Here is a 17,879-nt window from a genome sequence, read left to right on the forward strand (position 1 = left end):
AGAGGCGATGAGCTTTCCTAGTAGGATAAAAATCAGTTATTTTCCCTCCCCTTAAACCGAGGTCGGTTGCTTTCACTCCGATAACTCGGAGATCATGGACGCCCTAATATTCGGCAGGGGGTGAGTTTGTGTACTACAGATTTAAGAGCAATGGAGCAAAGTTTATTTACGAAACGGATCAGGGCACGAGGTCAAAAGCTCAGGTTTTTGTTCTTCGTGGCTAATCATCCTGGGTCTGTTAAGTTTAATTGCGCCAGCTAATTACTCCTAATTCCCTGATTCAAATTTAAGCGCTAGTACTTCCCATAACGACCAACCATTTTTATCGCCTACCACTGCCCAAACTCGTTTGCTCGTTTTAATTATCTCACAATCAGCCGAGGTGGCCGTACAGAAATGCGTCTCCGGCATTCTACCATAACAATTTGTCGTTGTATCTCACTCGCTCGGCGGATTGGAATATCGAGAATTTCTTTTCGCTCTGTGTCGATATAATCACAAATTTGACAAACATTAATTATACCTGACAGAAATGATTCAGATATGAGCGAAAAAGAGAGATTCAAGTTTCTTCCTCAATTTTCTTACATTCCACCGTCATTCCTGAATACTTCATTCACGGAGTAAAAATTTTAAAAATCATTCCTACAGAGTTATTCGAGGTGATTTTTAATTGAAAAAGTTAGTAATCCCTACGAGATAAACGTCAATTAGATGATTATAGCTTTCGAAGATTTTTACTTAAAGGGACAGAGTTGGAAGTCTACGTTTCACTGCGGTGAATATTTTAGATGAAAATATGAGCAAAGGGCGTAGCATTTGAGCCGAATTCTTATATCACATGTGATATTGCGATGCTTGTATACAACGTGCGAAGATGAAACTGACGATACGTGTAAAGTCTGGAGTAGTAGGTGAGTAAAGGAAGGCTCCAAGCTGGCTGGGTCACCGCAGCTGTTCTAGGATGTAAATCGCGACACGTTTTCTACGCGTATCATGAATATCGCGTTGTTTTTCTGTGCGAAACGATTATCAGGTATAAAAGTATCGCGCCACGAGTCCACAAGTTGTAATAAAACATCGAACATTACGTGCCATCGCTCTGATAAGCCTTCGGCAATTATTAATGCGGCGGCTATTTATTCGTCCGTAACGTAGGCGAAAAGGAATTTTCATTGTGTATTTTTACTGGCCCAAATATCACCTCGGATTTCAAAGTCACTCAATCGCACAAGACGTGTTTATTTATCATGTCTGCTGAGTGAAGATTAATGAATATCGTTCTAACGTTGTACAAAATTCTTGACATTCATTAGCTTTCCACGAGCAAAATTAACAAGGGTCAAAAATGACTAGATGCAATTGAAACGTGCCGATAACGATTCGACGAATGATTGTATGAACCGCGTCTCGTTAATCCCTCAATTTTTTTTCAGTCCCTGTTTGGGGAGTACACAAAAGTAGGTACACGGTGAGGGTGACGACAGAGTTTTGAATGATGGGCCTTTCCCGGCGTTTAGCTGGGGGCAAAAAAGCCCGCGACACCTTCTTACGCTCCTTGCGAACGAGTCGCGACACGCTCCTTAAGCAATTTGATCCTCTTACCGTTACGATAGAGATGTAACACCCTTCATGCTCCACCACCGGACACATCCAAGATCCACCAACATCCAATGAACGATCTTGCCACTGAAATCACCGTCGTCACTCTATTCACCACCTTATTAAAATCCATTCCATAGCTAATATCTTCCCCTAAATTTTCCATTCGCGAGTTCGTCGCTTTTCTCACTTTCTTTGAACTTGATTCTTGAAACTCGCGACGAATTATCACGCTTTTAATTTTATTATTATCATCGTCACTTTCATTAATGGCATTAATATTAGTGAGATTTTCACACCGTAAAATTACCCGTACCATTCATTGAAATTGTTTACATGGTTAAGACTTTGTGTGCACGAATTATAATCTCTTCTTTTGACGATACAAGCATCAGGGATTCTCAATGTCACGGATTGTGTACATCTGACGATTGAATTGATATATTGACAAACTTCGGTACTTGGTCGAGGTAACAAATATTGAATTATCAAACAAAACACTCGAAGATATAAGCTACATTTTATTTATTTTTACGATAATTTTTATTTACTTTCCACTTTTTTACGTTCGCTATAATAATTCAATTATACGTGAAATATCAGAATCGCGGGGCTTCGAATTCTCTTGAAGAGAAGAAAGGAAGAAACATCGAATTGAAAATAACGGAGCGTATATCTCTGGCCCGGTTTTACAACCCTCGTGAAAAGAACGAACCTCCGTAAATTGGATAACAAAGTTCAGGTGTGCACAACGTGTCTCAAAGGTTACATCATCGTCTTTTAGAATCGACTCAATCCAAACTCGGACTCGATTGAAATCCTTTATCCTTTTGTACAAGAAATATCTCGCTGCTGTTCGATAATTGGCACGAAGCGAGGAAATCGAACAAAATGTAAAATATTTCAACGATTTTCAAAAGTAGATCAAATTAATTAACCGAAGATCAGCGTCTGAGAAATCCCATTTTTATTTTTTTTCTTTAATTAATTTAACTACGACCGTTTTCGTCTCCTGAAATTTATCAAATGTTCACAAAACGATCGGCCCGATTATTATCGTCACTTTCCGATCGTTGAAAATTTTTCACGGTCAATTATCACAGCACACATGGTCAGTATCGTCGGTACGACGAACGCGATGTGACACTCTCCGAGCACAAGTCCTCTCGGCGATAACCACCGCGTCACTGAACAACTCGGGCAAAAGCTTGCCGCCAGTGCCGACGGCGCTTGCGCACTTCCGCCCTTTCATAACCCGCGAATCCAGATGCCGGGTGCAAAATCGTAGTTGAGACACACCTGAGTCGGTCTCACAATCAGCGGGCTGAGACAACTTTCCCCTTCCACTATCTTAATCGAGAACTTGTGACATTCCATCACGACAACAACAAAAACAAATGTCGAAAAGGAAATTGACTGGTAAGAGTGGTAGCGTTGATTATAATAATGAGAGACAATAAAAAAAAAAAAAAACCAATAGAAATTTGATTGCTTTGTTGTCTCGAGAATGTGTTGCGAAAAAATTTGGTCATAATCAAACGTGGGGGAAAACTTAATAGTTCTAACTAACCTTTGGTTACTTCGTCACCCAGCTCGATTCAGGGGTAATATTTTGCAATTGGTTGTGGAATAAGGGTTGTATACTAAAGTATCGAAATGATTTCTCACGCGACAAAAATTCTTGCCAAATTCGTGTTTCCTTCTCGCCAATATTAATTTTTTTACCCTGGTGAGAAAGTGAACTTCGAGTAGTGAAAATCGAACAGCGTTACGCACATTCATTGGAATTTCATGCCAGAACTATGCAAAATTTCACCCGAGGACAAACGATGAATCGAATACGCGAGTTTGTTGCTTCAATGACATACTTTATTCACCCAGTGTCAATCGATCGATTGTCCACACAAATTTTCGTTCTTAGGTGTTTCACAAAAAATATATTTGCTTCCGATTGAACCAGCCTGCGTGCAGTTTGATCGTACGACGAAAGAGAGAACGAGGGGAAAAGCTGAGGGCTGATCACGAGAAGCAAATATCAGATTTTAATATCAGATTTGAAGTATTCCTGAATTAGACACGTTTTTTTTGGATCAATCGGGCACAATCAGCAACCGCCGAAACGTCTGTTCTGTTTGCTTTCGCACGCTTGAATAATTTCCGTCCCCGTAATGCCCTGGCATCGACAGTTTTCAGAAGCATTCACAACACTCGTAATTGTACAGCTGTACTGCTCACATCGCGATATTGCTATTCGTTTCGAGCGCAGTAAAGATACACACGTTATGTTTACATGAGTGCAGAATTAGCAAAGTTTACATTGGAAACGTGTTTCTGTGCGATTATTCGCAGTACGTACACGTTACTGTTACGTGTCGAAACACTTGCAGCTTTTCTTCAAGCTTTGAACAATTTTTACACGGTTCAGAGCAAATTGCAGAATCTGAAAAACGATTGAAGAGCGTGACGCATTGAATTGTTTTTCAACTCGTGATTATATTGCTGAGTTGAAATTATTCATCGAGTAAAAAACAAAAGATCAGCGATAGTTAATCGCTGCCACATATCGCCTCGTTACAAACGTAATCGACTGTTCTTCGGGCTTTTGTCAAGTGCAGAAAAAATTCGTTAAATATAGACATTCGCAAACACAATGCTTACAATCCGACTGATCACCTAACACTGATAGTTGACCAATCAGATCAATCTAAAAATATTGCAAGCTGCTCGAAGATAAAATCGCGATGAATGGATAATAAGCCGGCTTCACTAGTTATGGAAATCTGAACACGTGACCGTGTGACGAGGGTTTCTGCACATGTGTACCCGTAGCAGACTGATTCTTATCGACAGGAAGAGAATGAAAATGTAAATTTTTTACTGGCCTATTAAGCGTCATTGTTGCGCAGAATACGCAAGTTTATGGATTCATAAATTTTGTTTCTACAGGCTCGTCTGTTGGCAAAACAGTTTTCCGATATTGTTTCGCGAGGTTTAATAATGGTAAAATACTTGCGATGAATAACTTTTGAATTCTGTAAATTTAACGAGTCGTCGCTATTTGCAATTTCGTTTTATTCATCGCGTTATAAATACGTTTACATCATTTTTAATCTTACGTACATGAGTGAATTCATTCACAGGAATAAAACGTTTGTTGTAAATTATGTAAAAAGAAATAATCTGAAAAATGAACTGGAAAGTTATGTTTCCATGCGAGAACGAGAATGCTCGAACATTTCTTTCCATTATGAACCCTCATTATACGCCATCGCTAATTATTAACTTTGACGGAAAGGAAATGGAATTTCGGGTATCCTGGAAAAATACAATTTACCAGAAGTTGCAGAAAATTCAGGATGCTCGTATCCAATCCTCGGTTTACGCTATTCGGTTAAAGGTACTGAAATTATTCAACGAACTCGGAGAGCCACGCGGCTAGTAAAACTTTGAAGCTTAGGCAATAATTCCAGAACAACTGAGTAGGTATATCGGGAATAAATTCGATTCCTGACTTAATTTCGCATAACGTCGGAAACCGTTGAATTCCTGTTACAACTTCGGCACCCAGAAGCCAAGTTTTCAACAGCTCCAATTTGCTGCGAGCGCAAAACGCGGTATTTCTCACATTTGTGAAGATATCGCACAGAATAATTGGGATAATTCGTTAAGCGCAGGCTTTTCACGGAGCTTTTCTTGTCACGTATTTTGCTACCTACAATGGAACTCCTGGTTTTTTCACGTAAAATAACTCGTCCGTAAATTTTCAACGGTACTAATATAAAGTCCAAGGTGTTAAAGGGTCGTCGACGGTAAGAAAAATAAGTGAAAAATATCAGGCTTATCTTCGGACTATGGACGCGAGTTCACAGGACCTGAAATTCTGTGACGAGCAGACGCCCGTTTCAACCAAAGCAATTTTCCACAGTTCGTTAACGATTTCACATCCTGCTTTTCAAAGACCGCTGATATTTTAAGCTTTGCCTTCGTTTTCACGCAGCTCTTCAATTGAAACGTCATTTTTGAGATTGCGGCAGGCGCCCGAATGTTTTCTCGGAAATTAAAGGCTCGCTCCAAATTGTATAGAAAATAAGATTTCGTGAGTAAGTATTACTGAAAATACTCGAATAATATAAACGCTAATGGGATTGCGATTAATTATTGGAATTCAATCGGGATGGAGAAAATTATCAAAGTACAACCGGAGCTACGCTGCATCGGAAACTTTTGTATTATAAGTTTGTCACTTCTTTTTTACCTTGCTCTATTTGTATGTTCTTCGGAAAAAATTTTCAAGATCGAATACTTCTGCGACCAAGCAGTCGCGCTTTATCCGTTAAGTCGATTCCAAGATTTATGGCATTAAAGCTTTCCGCGAGTTATTAACTAGAAAGTAGAAGAGAAGAAAGAAAACCCCCGTCACTCATTCTGGAAATTGACAACGCTGAGGGAAACTGTCTTCACTCGATATTCGTCTCTATAGGGGAAAATGGAAGATTAAAAAAATTGCATTTTCGGAGCAATGACGAACGATCTCTTCGATGCAATCGCCCCAACTCATAAGATAGCGCAGCAGAATCCGACGTTGGAAAAATTTCAAGCTGGTGATTTTAAACTCGTTGTTTTGAAAATTCCATAATCATTCGACGCCTAAAATTTCTCTCCAAGACAGCATATTTTGTACAATGTATACGCACGTTACATTAATCAAAATGCATTGAGCTACAGTCGCATTACAATTGAATCATCCAACCTGTGTCTGTTATCATCGAAACGATAAATCAATACGTCTCGACGAAGGGCTAGACGCTTTACGTCACGATTTACATTCACGTAGTTTAGTAATAATTCGTCAGCCTCCAGCAAAGGTTCGGTTATTCGCTCCCAGGAGGGTTGAACGTTGAAAAATAGATCGCACGTCACGGCCGATCATTTGTCATTGTATGAAGTATCTTCGAGCAACTCCAGTGACCAGGTGATTTTTTTTTCTCCACGGATCGATGCGGTATCATTTTAATATGTAAGAAAATTCGTGAAAGTATAGAAAAAAGTTTGGCGTACTCGCAGTTCTCAAAGAAGCGTATCATGCGAGGTTGCAGTCCTTCACGTCAGATCGGGCGAATTCTTCGATTCTCATCCCAAAGTTTAGCAGTGAATTCGCAAGAATGTTTCTTCGTGTTTATTCTCCTTGTCTGGCTGTCAGTGGTCGAGTGAAAAACAAACGCGCAGTTGGTTGCCGGCGGATTATAACGCACGAACTGTAAATCTATTAAGCAACACGTACGCCTTTAGCCTCCCTGAAACCGCGTGCTTGAACCTCAAATTCTTGGCCCACGAGTCATGGCGGTAAATTACGTTCCTGTTGTTTTCCGAGGGTCTCAGAGCATCCCCAATATTCTCACATCATGCCGAAGTACGTTTTTTGAATTCGGTTATCTCAGCCTCGAGCAAAACATTGCGCGGTGATCAATTCATGACTCGAAGAATTTTTCGTCCTTCAAAAAGCTGAAATTGGCCCTTGTTTGTAGGGTTGTTTATACGCGTTTTGCATTTTTATACGCAGTTTCTTATCGTCTTATTTAGGTTGATTACGCCGAATAATGCATGCATAAAAAAAGTGAAGATCATTTTTGTGATCGTAAGACTTGGGTCGTCGGTCAAATCGAATGCCATAAGCAGATGTTTTCGTAATGATTTTTGGCTGCATCTTGAAGATCGTTTGATGATATTCTTGTTTGAATTACTAATGTTCGATAAAAGCTCACGCAATGATAATTAAGACGTTTCAAAAAGTTTGTTCTTCCAAAACATACATTCTTTTAATCCAACATCATTGTAATTGTTAATTAAATTACATTAACATATGAACAGTGAACGTGAAGAACAAAGCAAACATACATTGTACAGTTATTAATGCATGCACGGCGATTACGAAAACCTCCCAATTTATTGGGTTAAAGCTCATAGTCTTAAATTGTTTCTGGATACAGATTAAAAGAGCTGCATGATGGGTCTTGACGGAGGGTTATACGCTTCACGTCACAGTTGACTTGCCACGTAGTTTGGCAACAATTCGTACGCCTCTAGCAAGGCTTCAGTAATTCGTTCCCGGTATGGTTGTACGGAAAGAAACTGACTGCACACCAGCGCCGATCTATCGTTATACAAGCTCTCGTTCAACAACTCCGGCGACTCGATGAATTGTTCACTGCATGTATCGGGATCCAGCATTGTTACAGGTTGGTTAAGAATAGCGTAGACGAGAGCGGTTGGCTTCGTTTCTTCGCAACTCTTCAAAAACGTCGACCACTCAAGACAGTCCCGGGCATCAAGTCCGGCGTTCCTCAACTCCTCCTCAAAGGTTCGATGGTATACTCTCAACAACGATTCTCCGTGTTTGTCTCTCGTTTCTCGGTCGGTGATCAAGTGTAGAGAAATCACGCAGTCGATTGCCGGTGTACCGTACCGAGCGAATTGCAGGTCTATCAAGCAACAGTGTTGCGGATTTCCCGACTCGTCGTACTTGAGCATCATGTTGTTGGCCCAGAGGTCGCGGTGGCAAATTACGTTCCTGTACTTCGTCGAAGGGCTCAGGATCGCCGGGAAGTTATCGCACCACGGCTCGACGCGTTCCTTGAATTCGGCCCTTTGCTCTTCGGTCAGCTCGTCGCGCAGAAGGTCGATCAAGGATCTCGTTCCCAGGACGCACGAGGCTCTGTATCTCCTCGATATATCGGAGCCGTTGAAGAGTGGCTCGTCCAAAACATGTCCGTAGACCTCGAACAAGGTCTTGCCCTCCGACTTGAGCTTATCCTCGATCACAAAGGAGCCCGAGTGCAATCGGGCCAAGGTTTGAAGGAGGACCGCGCAGTGGTTGTAATCGAAGGGCGCGTACTTGTCAGGCATCGCGTATTGAAGGGCCGAGAGGTCGTCCATAACTATGAGATCGTCCCTCGTTAAGTAACACTCGGCCGACCAGCTGGCCTGATTCTTTCCTGTTTTCATGCGTGGAATAATCTTCCCGTACATCGTCAATTCCTTCTGGAAATGGTTTGACTCGACTAGGAATTCGTACTGGGGGCTGTGCTTCAACGGCTGAGTTTTCAAGAAAAACTTGTGCTCTGTGGCTTCTTCGTCGATTTTCACCAGTGCGGTGAGTTCGTAGTAAAGTCCGAGGAAGCCGTTGGTTGAGTTTAATGGGCGGAGATTGTACTCGACCATATCGAAGTCCCGGGAGAGTTTTTTCGACAGAATACTCAGCACCTCCTCTTCAGTCACAATCGGCGATTCGCCTTCGAATTCCATGGTCGCTGAAGCGTCGCTCACTTTTATTATTTTCGGCTGCATGGTGAGACATGCAATGGCACAGTTACTTGATGTGATCTTGGAACGGTTGCCTACCATCTTATATACAGCTTCTTATCACAATGTTGTGTGTATTAAATTTCATTAACGCATTTGCAAATGACAAAGATAAAGCCTGCAGACGTGAGGCTTCCGTCAACAAACAATTGAATGTTTGTTTCTATTCAAATACGTAAGAAAAATATTACAACTGTCAAGAAATATACGTTACGTACCTACCTTCTGTTGGGTAGAAACTTGAGTGGAGAAACTTGTTGCCCGCAGTCTCTGTTATTCGATAAAAGATTCATACCAAGTACTGCATACACAGGTAAAATGAATTGCGAATTCGAATCTCACTATTCCATCCAGTAAATTATTTCAAATCAACGCTGCATTTGTTTCGTGTTGTAGTTGTTTATTGAACTGCATTTTTGGTAATCACAAGACGTGTAACGGATTGTAAGTATAATATGCACAAGAATGACAAACATTATTGCAATATTAATTGTGCTTCGATTCATTTATTTAGAGCTAATACTTGAGTCGCTTTGTTTGAATTTTACTATTTCTTTTTCATTGCTAGAATTTGCTAATTATAATAGTAAATGCGACTCTAATTGTAATTGGCATATGTTGAATTATTGCAAAATTGAATTGGTAAATATAAATATTTCTAAAACAAAATCTGGATTGTTTGATTTGCCAATAGGAATAATTTTTGAATGTACGATCTTGCGATCCACATAGTCGTGATCTTCGCGATTCTTCTACCGTTATTTGAAACGATATTCAATAAGATTTTCTGGAAACGCTCTCTCAAAATGATTACAATCAACACAAACAAAATGATCAGAAATTTTAAGTCAGACTAATAATTAATTAATGGGTATACGAACGGTGTCTCAACTTCCGAGAAAGTGTCAAGAATCATTCCAAATTTGAGCTACTGACTATAATCTCTGCACCTGATTTGGGCATTGACAGGCTTCTGTACTACATGATCAAGATTTCGAAGAAATCTATAAAATATCTGAACGTCGGTTACAAATAAAACAACCAATAAGAATCGGAAGCTGACTACGAAACATTATTTCAGGGTATCTCTTGATAAGAGAGTTCGAAATGGAAGCATCTGGTAATATTCGCCGAATAGTTATTGAACTTGGTAAACAGTTTTTCGAGTTTTCTTTGCAGATGTTGTTCATTCTTTGATCAAGTTTTCGTAACAAATTTATTTTTTATGAATAATCTTGTATGCTGATACAGACAAGAGTGAGTGCGGTGATTTTCTGAGGATTTACAGGCACCTGAGACCAGATTACAACAAACCAAAGGTATCGTACCGTTGATTGTCGTCACTATCGTTTATTTTACCTACCCTGACTCCCTCTGGTCAATTTAGCAGAGCCTGACTGCTGGATAGTCTCGACGAACGATCTTCACGACCCGGTCCCGCATCAAACATCACACCGCGGGCTAGGTCGGGACCAGATGGCCAAGGCAAGGGTGCAAGCATAAAATAACCTTCCTTGCGCTCAACATTTTCCTATTTTATTGGAGAAATCAAGTGATTGGTGGATATATTGGCACCCATTTGCCCGAATTACGTGTTAGGTTCTATTTGTAGCTAACATTGACGATTCGCGTTACAAGATCACAAATTTAATTGATTTTTAACCACAGGTTCGAAATATCCATATGGATGTTCACTGGACCAGCAAGTTTCGTTCCTAGTATCGGCTAATACAGAGACAACAACGAAAATTTGTAACTGCAGGTAGAATTTGACTAGCGGTCGTACTCGACCATGAATTCGGACTGGGGGCTGAGCTTCAACGGCTGAGCTTTCAGGAAAAAATGGTCCACCCTTGTCGCATCGTTGACTTTCATTACTGTGGTGAGCGCGTGGTATAGTCCCACAAACCCATTGGTCTTGTTTATTACACGAAGGTTGTACTCGACCAGATCAAAGCTTCCGGCAACTTTTTCTCCATTATTTTCAACACTTCTTCTGTGGTTAAAATCGGAACTTCCACAACTTCGAACGTCCAGGTTACTTCAAATGGTTTCGATTTCATTATGAGACACGTCGATACTTGCTTGGTATCAATTCACACACGAATTCTGTAGCTTTATAAACAGCTTCTAATCGTCACTTCATTTCTATCAGATTCACTGCACCAAATGAATCTGTGAATGCCCAAAGTAACGTCATGCCTGGCGTCAGGCTTGGATTAAAATTGAATTGTAGCCTGACAATATGTCGGTTCACCCATTCGTTCTACCGCTGAAGTACTCCGAGATTCGTATTCGTACAATTCTCGTTGCCTCATTTCTAACTAATTTTCTCCATAACGAGCACGATATAGAATTTGTAAAATTTTCTGTAATTCAGGAAGAGTCAACTTTTATTCCCAATTTGAATAGAAAATATATGAAAAAGAAATCGATATCAATATCAATCAATACATTCGGTTGGAATCGCCGAACCATGGTGCCAAAACGCATTTCCTGTTTTGAGAATAAAGTTTGTTATTTACTAGAAAAATAAAGAGCAACAAGAAACTGTAAAACGTAGATTTTTTAATCAATGGTTGATACAAAAATAAGGAATCGAGCAATACGAACGCAAGACGAAATTCTTGTTGCTATGGTCTGATGCCTTCTTTATATCGTGGCAAAAACTCGTAAGCCTCGAGTAAGACTTCAGTCAATCGTTCTCGGTATGGTTTGACATTCAAAAATTGATTGCACACCACGGCAGATCTGTCATTGTATAAACTCTCGTTCAGTAGCTCTGGCGAGTCGTTGAATTGTTTCTTAATCATATCAGGATGAAGTAGCATCACGGGTAAATTCATAATCGCATAAACAATAGCCGCAGACCTCGTGTCTTCGCAGCTCTTCCGAAAGGTCGGCCAGTCGAGACAGCGTTTCGAATCGAGTCCCGCGTTCGTCAATTCCCTCTCCAACGTTTCGTAGTACATTCGCAAAAGCGATTCACCGTGTTTGTTCCTCGTCTCTCTGTCGGTGGTCAAGTAAAGAACGTAGACACAGTCGGTCGCCGGTGGATTGTAACGAAGAATCTGCAAGTCTATCAGACAACAGTGCTCCGGCTTACCCGAAGCGTCGTACTTTAACATCAGGTTGTTGGCCCATAAATCGCGGTGGCAAATGACGTTTCTATACTTTTTCGAAGGGTTCAAGAGCTCCTCCGTATTCTCGCCCCACGGTCTAACGCGTTCCTTGAACTCGGCCCTTTCCGACTCGCTCAACTCCTTCTGCAGGAGGTCGATCAATGACATTGTTCCCAGGATGCACGAGCTCAGCATTCGCGTTGATATTCCGCTATCGTTGTACAACGACTCGCCCAATATGTCGCCGTAGACCTCGAACAGACTCTTGTTCTCCGATCTGAGCTTCTCGTCAATTATGAAGGACCCGGCGTGGAATCGGGCCAAGGATCTAAGGACGACCAGGCAGTGGTTGTAGTCGAAGGGCACGTACTTGTCCGTCGTAACGTAACCCTGGGCGAACAGGTCGTCGAGGACCAGGACGTTTTCCTTGGTCAAATAGCACTTGGCCGACCAGCCGGAACAGCAGCTCCCGTTTCCCATGCGCGGTATGATTTCGGTGTACATCGCCGACTGCTTTTCCGTCGCCTTTGCCGCCATCAGCAGATCGAACTGAGGACTCTGCTTCGACGGTTGAGCCTTCAGGAAAAACTTGTGCTCCTTGGTCACTCCGTCGATTTTCACCAGGGCCGTGAGTCCGTAATAGATTCCGAGGAAGCCGTTGGTTGAGTTTAATGAGCGGAGCTTGTACTCGACAAGCTCGAACTTTCCGGAGAGTTTTTTCGACAGTATACTCAGCACTTCTTCCTTAGTCACAAGCGGCGATTCAGCTTCGGATTCCATGGTCGCCGAAACGTCGTTCAATTCTATCAGCTTTGGTTTCATGGTACGTATGCAGTGGCACTGTTACTTGATGTGATCTTGCAACGGACGTCTACGATCTTATATACGGCTTGTTATCAACAATTTATCTGCATCAAATTGTTGATAACACTGCAACCAAGTGCATTTGCAAATGGCAAAGATAAAGTCTGCAGACGTGAGACTTGCGTCAACAAACAATTGGACGTTTGTTTATATTCAAATACCTGGAAAAAAATAAAGGAAACGTCGAGAAGTATACGCCAAGTATCTATTTTCTGTTAAGAAGCAGGAAATTTAGCGGAGAAACTTGTCGCCAACGGTCTTTGTTTTTTTTATAAAAAAAGTCATGTGAACTACTGTATGCACTCCTCGGTTATTATACGCAAATACGATTAATTGCGAATTCAAACCTCACCATTCCGTTCAGCAAATTGTCTTAAATTGACGCTGTATTGGTTTCAAGTTATAATTATTTATTGTACTACAGTAGGAATTCTCAATAATAACGCCAAAGCCCCCGAGCTGAAAAGTTTTTCAGCTAATGCGCGCGCTTCGCGCTCACCGACTCTCTCTGTCTCTCTCTTTCTTTTCTTGTTGGCTGAGCGTTCTTATTGAGAGGTTCGCGCGCGAATAATTGGAGCTTTGAGGTTGAGTCAAAGTAGAGAAAGTGCGTGAGCGAGAAATCAGGAAAATATTCTAGTCCATTGGAATTATCTTAAAAAGGCCTGTAACATGGATGTAAGAACGAACAGCAATATTATAGTTGGAATAGCTTTTAAATAACATGAATTATATCCCCTGTACGTTTGCAGTGATTTTACAATGGCAACTTTTTCGCAAAAAGTTAATATCCAATAGAAGTTGCGAAAACGGCACATTTTTCAATAAACTTCCTTTAATTACTCGAAAAATATCATTTATAGGACAAAAATGTATGAAAGCAAAGTTGTTCGGCACGAAATTTCCTATAAGATGGTATGGTTCAAAAGTTGTAGATTTAAATATCTTCGCTGTAAGAATTGTTGTTGTTGTTGTTGTTTCGTAAAAGTCCCTGAAAATTAGGTTATCTTGTTACGTCTGTTAGAACTTCAAGACATCAGCAGTGTTTGCTTTTTTTTGAAGACTCCGGTGTTGCGAGATATTTCTTTAAAGTTGTCGTGAAAAATTCATTCCCAAAATCAATTTATTTCGGTAGCATATCCAATTGATTGTGGAAGATAGCTTTGAAATGTCTATCAAGATGTTCAACTAACGAACTTGCTGAATCGGGAAACCCACTTGACTTTGCTTTGAAAATATTTGCCATCACAGTGAAAATTCGTTGTTTTTTTCGGATACATCCGCGAATCACGTAACTGCGACAAATGACTTGTTGTTTATATTGCATGCCGATATTTGTTGAGTTCGAATTTTTGGGGTTTCATCGGTATTACATCAATGAATCTTTCATAGTCGAGCGGGCTCTGGTTTACGTCTCAGTAAATCCTCCTCTTACAATTCGAGACTTTGTGACCATTCATTCGCTTGAAATAAAGTCACGGTGAAGTCCTGTTTTCTAAAAGGATCAAATAACTTTTTTTACCTGTCGTATTTTGCCCAAAATCAGTAGAGGTCAAGATTTTTCGGGTATAACCCACTTTTCAAACTCCAAGTCGTAGCATGATTTGGTTTAGCTGGAATATTGGTCAGCGTTTCGCGAAAAAGATGGAAAAAAGAAGAAGTTTTTCATCGTCTTTAATATTTAATAACTGGGAAACGGTGATTTTCATTTCATTCTGATTTTAAGTTCGGCGCCTCACCGAATGGGACCCTTGGACATGTAATTTTCATCAAAAGCTGTCAGATATTTTTAGAGATACGGTAGATTCTTTACATGTATTGTAAAAGATAACACCAGTTCGGCTGGGTAAGATAATTGCTTGCAGTATATTTGTTTCTATTAATAATATTTGACAACGAGTTGCGACTTCAGTCATGCGATCTGCAATATCTGTACAAACTCTGTATAACTCAAACTCATAACTAGATAATTTTGAATTCAAATTTTTGGATCTTGTTTGCTAAAATTTATAAAATGACGGTAAACGATGAACATGGTTAAAAATAGAAGAAAAGCGGGATTCATGAATGTTGGCTCGAATGGAGAATTGTCGCAGTAAATGAAATTGAAAGGGAAATTCAAATTAAGGCTGCTTATCTATACGTCCGTTACTGAGGTTCTATTTTTTTAATTCCACAAGTTAGGTTTTATACCTTAAAAAAATGTCTGATACAAATGCAGTTTTTTATTTTCATCATCACATAGCGCAAAGAGAAAGAACCATTCTTTCAGTCCGATAAATACGTCTACATATAATTGTATAGAATACGCATTTTCCTAATCCTACATCACTGTCATTGTAATTAAATATCATTAACTTGTGAAAAGTAAGCATGGAGCACGGATCAAATACACATTATACAGTTTTTGATCCATGCAAGGAGATTACGAAAATCTTCCAATTTACTACGTCAAAGTTTATTGCTTCAAACTGTTTCTTGAAACAGGTACGAGGATCCGATGGGTCTTGACAGAGGGTTATACGCTTCACGTCACAGTTGACTTGCCACGTAGTTTGGCAACAATTCGTACGCCTCTAGCAAGGCTTCAGTAATTCGTTCCCGGTATGGTTGTACGGAAAGAAACTGACCGCACACCAGCGCCGATCTATCGTTATACAAGCTCTCGTTCAACAACTCCGGCGACGCTGCGAATTGTTCACTGCATGTATCAGGATCCAGCATTGTTACAGGTTGGTTAAGAATAGCGTAGACAAGAGCGGTTGGCTTCGTTTCTTCGCAACTCTTCAAAAACGTCGACCACTCAAGACAGTCCCGGGCATCAAGTCCGGCGTTCCTCAACTCCTCCTCAAAGGTTCGATGGTATACTCTCAACAACGATTCTCCGTGTTTGTCTCTCGTTTCTCGGTCGGTGATCAAGTGTAGAGAAATCACGCAGTCGATTGCCGGTGTACCGTACCGAGCGAATTGCAGGTCTATCAAGCAACAGTGTTGCGGATTTCCCGACTCGTCGTACTTGAGCATCATGTTGTTGGCCCAGAGGTCGCGGTGGCAAATTACGTTCCTGTACTTCGTCGAAGGGCTCAGGATCGCCGGGAAGTTATCGCACCACGGCTCGACGCGTTCCTTGAATTCGGCCCTTTGCTCTTCGGTCAGCTCGTCGCGCAGAAGGTCGATCAAGGATCTCGTTCCCAGGACGCACGAGGCTCTGTATCTCCTCGATATATCGGAGCCGTTGAAGAGTGGCTCGTCCAAAACATGCCCGTAGACCTCGAACAAGGTCTTGCCCTCCGACTTGAGCTTATCCTCGATCACAAAGGAGCCCGAGTGCAATCGGGCCAAGGTTTGAAGGAGGACCGCGCAGTGGTTGTAATCGAAGGGCGCGTACTTCTCAGGCATCGCGTATCGAAGGGCCGAGAGGTCCTCCATAACTATGAGATCGTCCCTCGTTAAGTAACACTCGGCCGACCATCTGGCCTGATTCTTTCCGGTTTTCATGCGTGGAATGATCTTCCCGTACATCGTCAATTCCTTCTGGAAATGGTTCGACTCGACCAGGAATTCGTACTGGGGGCTGTGTTTCAACGGTTTCGCTTTCAAGAAAAAATGGTCCACTCTTGTCGCACCGTTGACTTTCACTACTGTGGTGAGCGCGTGGTATAGTCCCATAAACCCATTGGTCTTGTTTATTACACGAAGGTTGTACTCAACCAGATCAAAGCTTCCAGTAATTTTTTTCCTCATTATTGTCAATACTTCTTCTGTGGTTAAAACCGGAGCTTCCACAGCTTCGGACTTCAAGCTTGCTTCAACTGGTTTTGTCTTCATTATGAGACACGTCGGTACTGGCTCGGTATAAAATCGCAGAGAAATTCTCCAGTTTTATACGCAGCTTCTTATCGCCACTTTATTGCTATCAAATTGACTGGAGCAAATACATCTGTGAATAGCCAAGATAATGTCATGTCTGGTGTAAGATTTGAATCAACATGGAATTACAGCCTGGTAGTCATTTCACCCAGCCATTCTACCGCCAAAGTACTCCAAGATTCGTATTCGTACAATTCTCGTTGCCTCATTTCTAACTAATCATCTCCGTCGCGAGCACGATATAGAATTAGTAAAATTTTTCGTAATTCAAGACCAGTTACCTTTTATTCCTACTTCAAATTGAAAATACATGAAAAATAAATCGACACCCATGGCAATACATTCGGTTATAACTGTCGAACCGTGGTGTCAAAACGAATTTCCCGTTTCGAGAAATAACATAATCATCCTCAAATCATATACCTCATTTTGAAAGTGCAGGACTGTACTAATTGTTTCACCTGGACAACCATCGCAGTCTCACATAATCAGAGAAAATGGCGATAAACTACGAGAACGAGAATTTCACCGTCGTTGTAGAACGGACATTAAACGGCCTTTGGATGAGAAATGCCAATGCAGTCGTAAAACACGCGAACTGAATCCCGTATTTCTCCGTGAAATCCGTAACAAGTTGTATGATGAAGCAGTTATCCTGTTTACGGATGTGCGACGTTTATATGTGTTTCTCAAACAAACTTCGGCAGTTGGGTCAAGCCTCGCTGCTCGCAGCAACGTACAGTTCAGATTATACTAAATCGTCTACCTTACACCGCGACCATTGCTGCTGCAACGTTACGACCACGCTTTCGTATAAATTTGGTTTTGCGCTTTGCCTCGCGTGAGTGTCCTGACGTACAATATTGCGTCCATCGGAACCAGCCTAACCTACTCCATAACTGTTTGCTTAATTAGGTCACGCATTCGTCCGACGAGTGAAACGGATCGTGTGAAAGTATAAAAATAATACTTGGGCTTTGCGCTATCCAGTGTAAGATGAGCGTTCTTTTCTTTTTATTTTAGTAAGCCTTGACTCGATGATAGGTGGATTTATTTCACTGTGAT

At 41.1% G+C, this 17,879-nt stretch overlaps 4 protein-coding genes across 4 annotated transcripts in view; all 4 read right to left on the reverse strand.

Annotated features, from left to right (window-relative positions):
• The window catches only part of LOC107226474 (suppressor of lurcher protein 1), a 366,303-nt gene extending 363,533 nt beyond the window's left edge, over positions 1-2,770 (reverse strand). Inside the window, exon 1 of the mRNA XM_046733833.1 lies at positions 1,606-2,770. Within this exon, the coding sequence (XP_046589789.1) occupies positions 1,606-1,653 (48 nt within the window). The 5' untranslated portion in view covers positions 1,654-2,770. The remainder of the gene's footprint in view (positions 1-1,605) is intronic.
• Positions 2,771-7,393: 4,623 nt separating this feature from the next.
• Positions 7,394-16,781, reverse strand: LOC107226480. Its single transcript, XM_015667304.2, has 2 exons — positions 15,462-16,781; positions 7,394-7,623 (listed from the first exon to the last, which is right to left on the reverse strand). The coding sequence occupies exon 1, from the start codon at positions 16,770-16,772 to the stop codon at positions 15,477-15,479; it is 1,296 nt and encodes a 431-aa protein (XP_015522790.2). The 5' UTR covers positions 16,773-16,781; the 3' UTR covers positions 7,394-7,623; positions 15,462-15,476.
• LOC107226479 lies at positions 7,617-9,089 on the reverse strand. Its single transcript, XM_015667303.2, has one exon. The coding sequence runs from the start codon at positions 9,001-9,003 to the stop codon at positions 7,639-7,641; it is 1,365 nt and encodes a 454-aa protein (XP_015522789.2). The 5' UTR covers positions 9,004-9,089; the 3' UTR covers positions 7,617-7,638.
• LOC107226477 lies at positions 11,509-12,946 on the reverse strand. The gene has a single exon (XM_015667302.2). It carries the CDS (start codon positions 12,903-12,905, stop codon positions 11,595-11,597), a length of 1,311 nt encoding a protein of 436 aa, XP_015522788.2. The 5' UTR covers positions 12,906-12,946; the 3' UTR covers positions 11,509-11,594.
• Positions 16,782-17,879: the final 1,098 nt, after the last annotated feature.

This window comes from Neodiprion lecontei, chromosome 1 (assembly GCF_021901455.1).
Source record: "Neodiprion lecontei isolate iyNeoLeco1 chromosome 1, iyNeoLeco1.1, whole genome shotgun sequence".
Taxonomy (NCBI): Eukaryota; Metazoa; Arthropoda; class Insecta; order Hymenoptera; family Diprionidae; genus Neodiprion; species Neodiprion lecontei.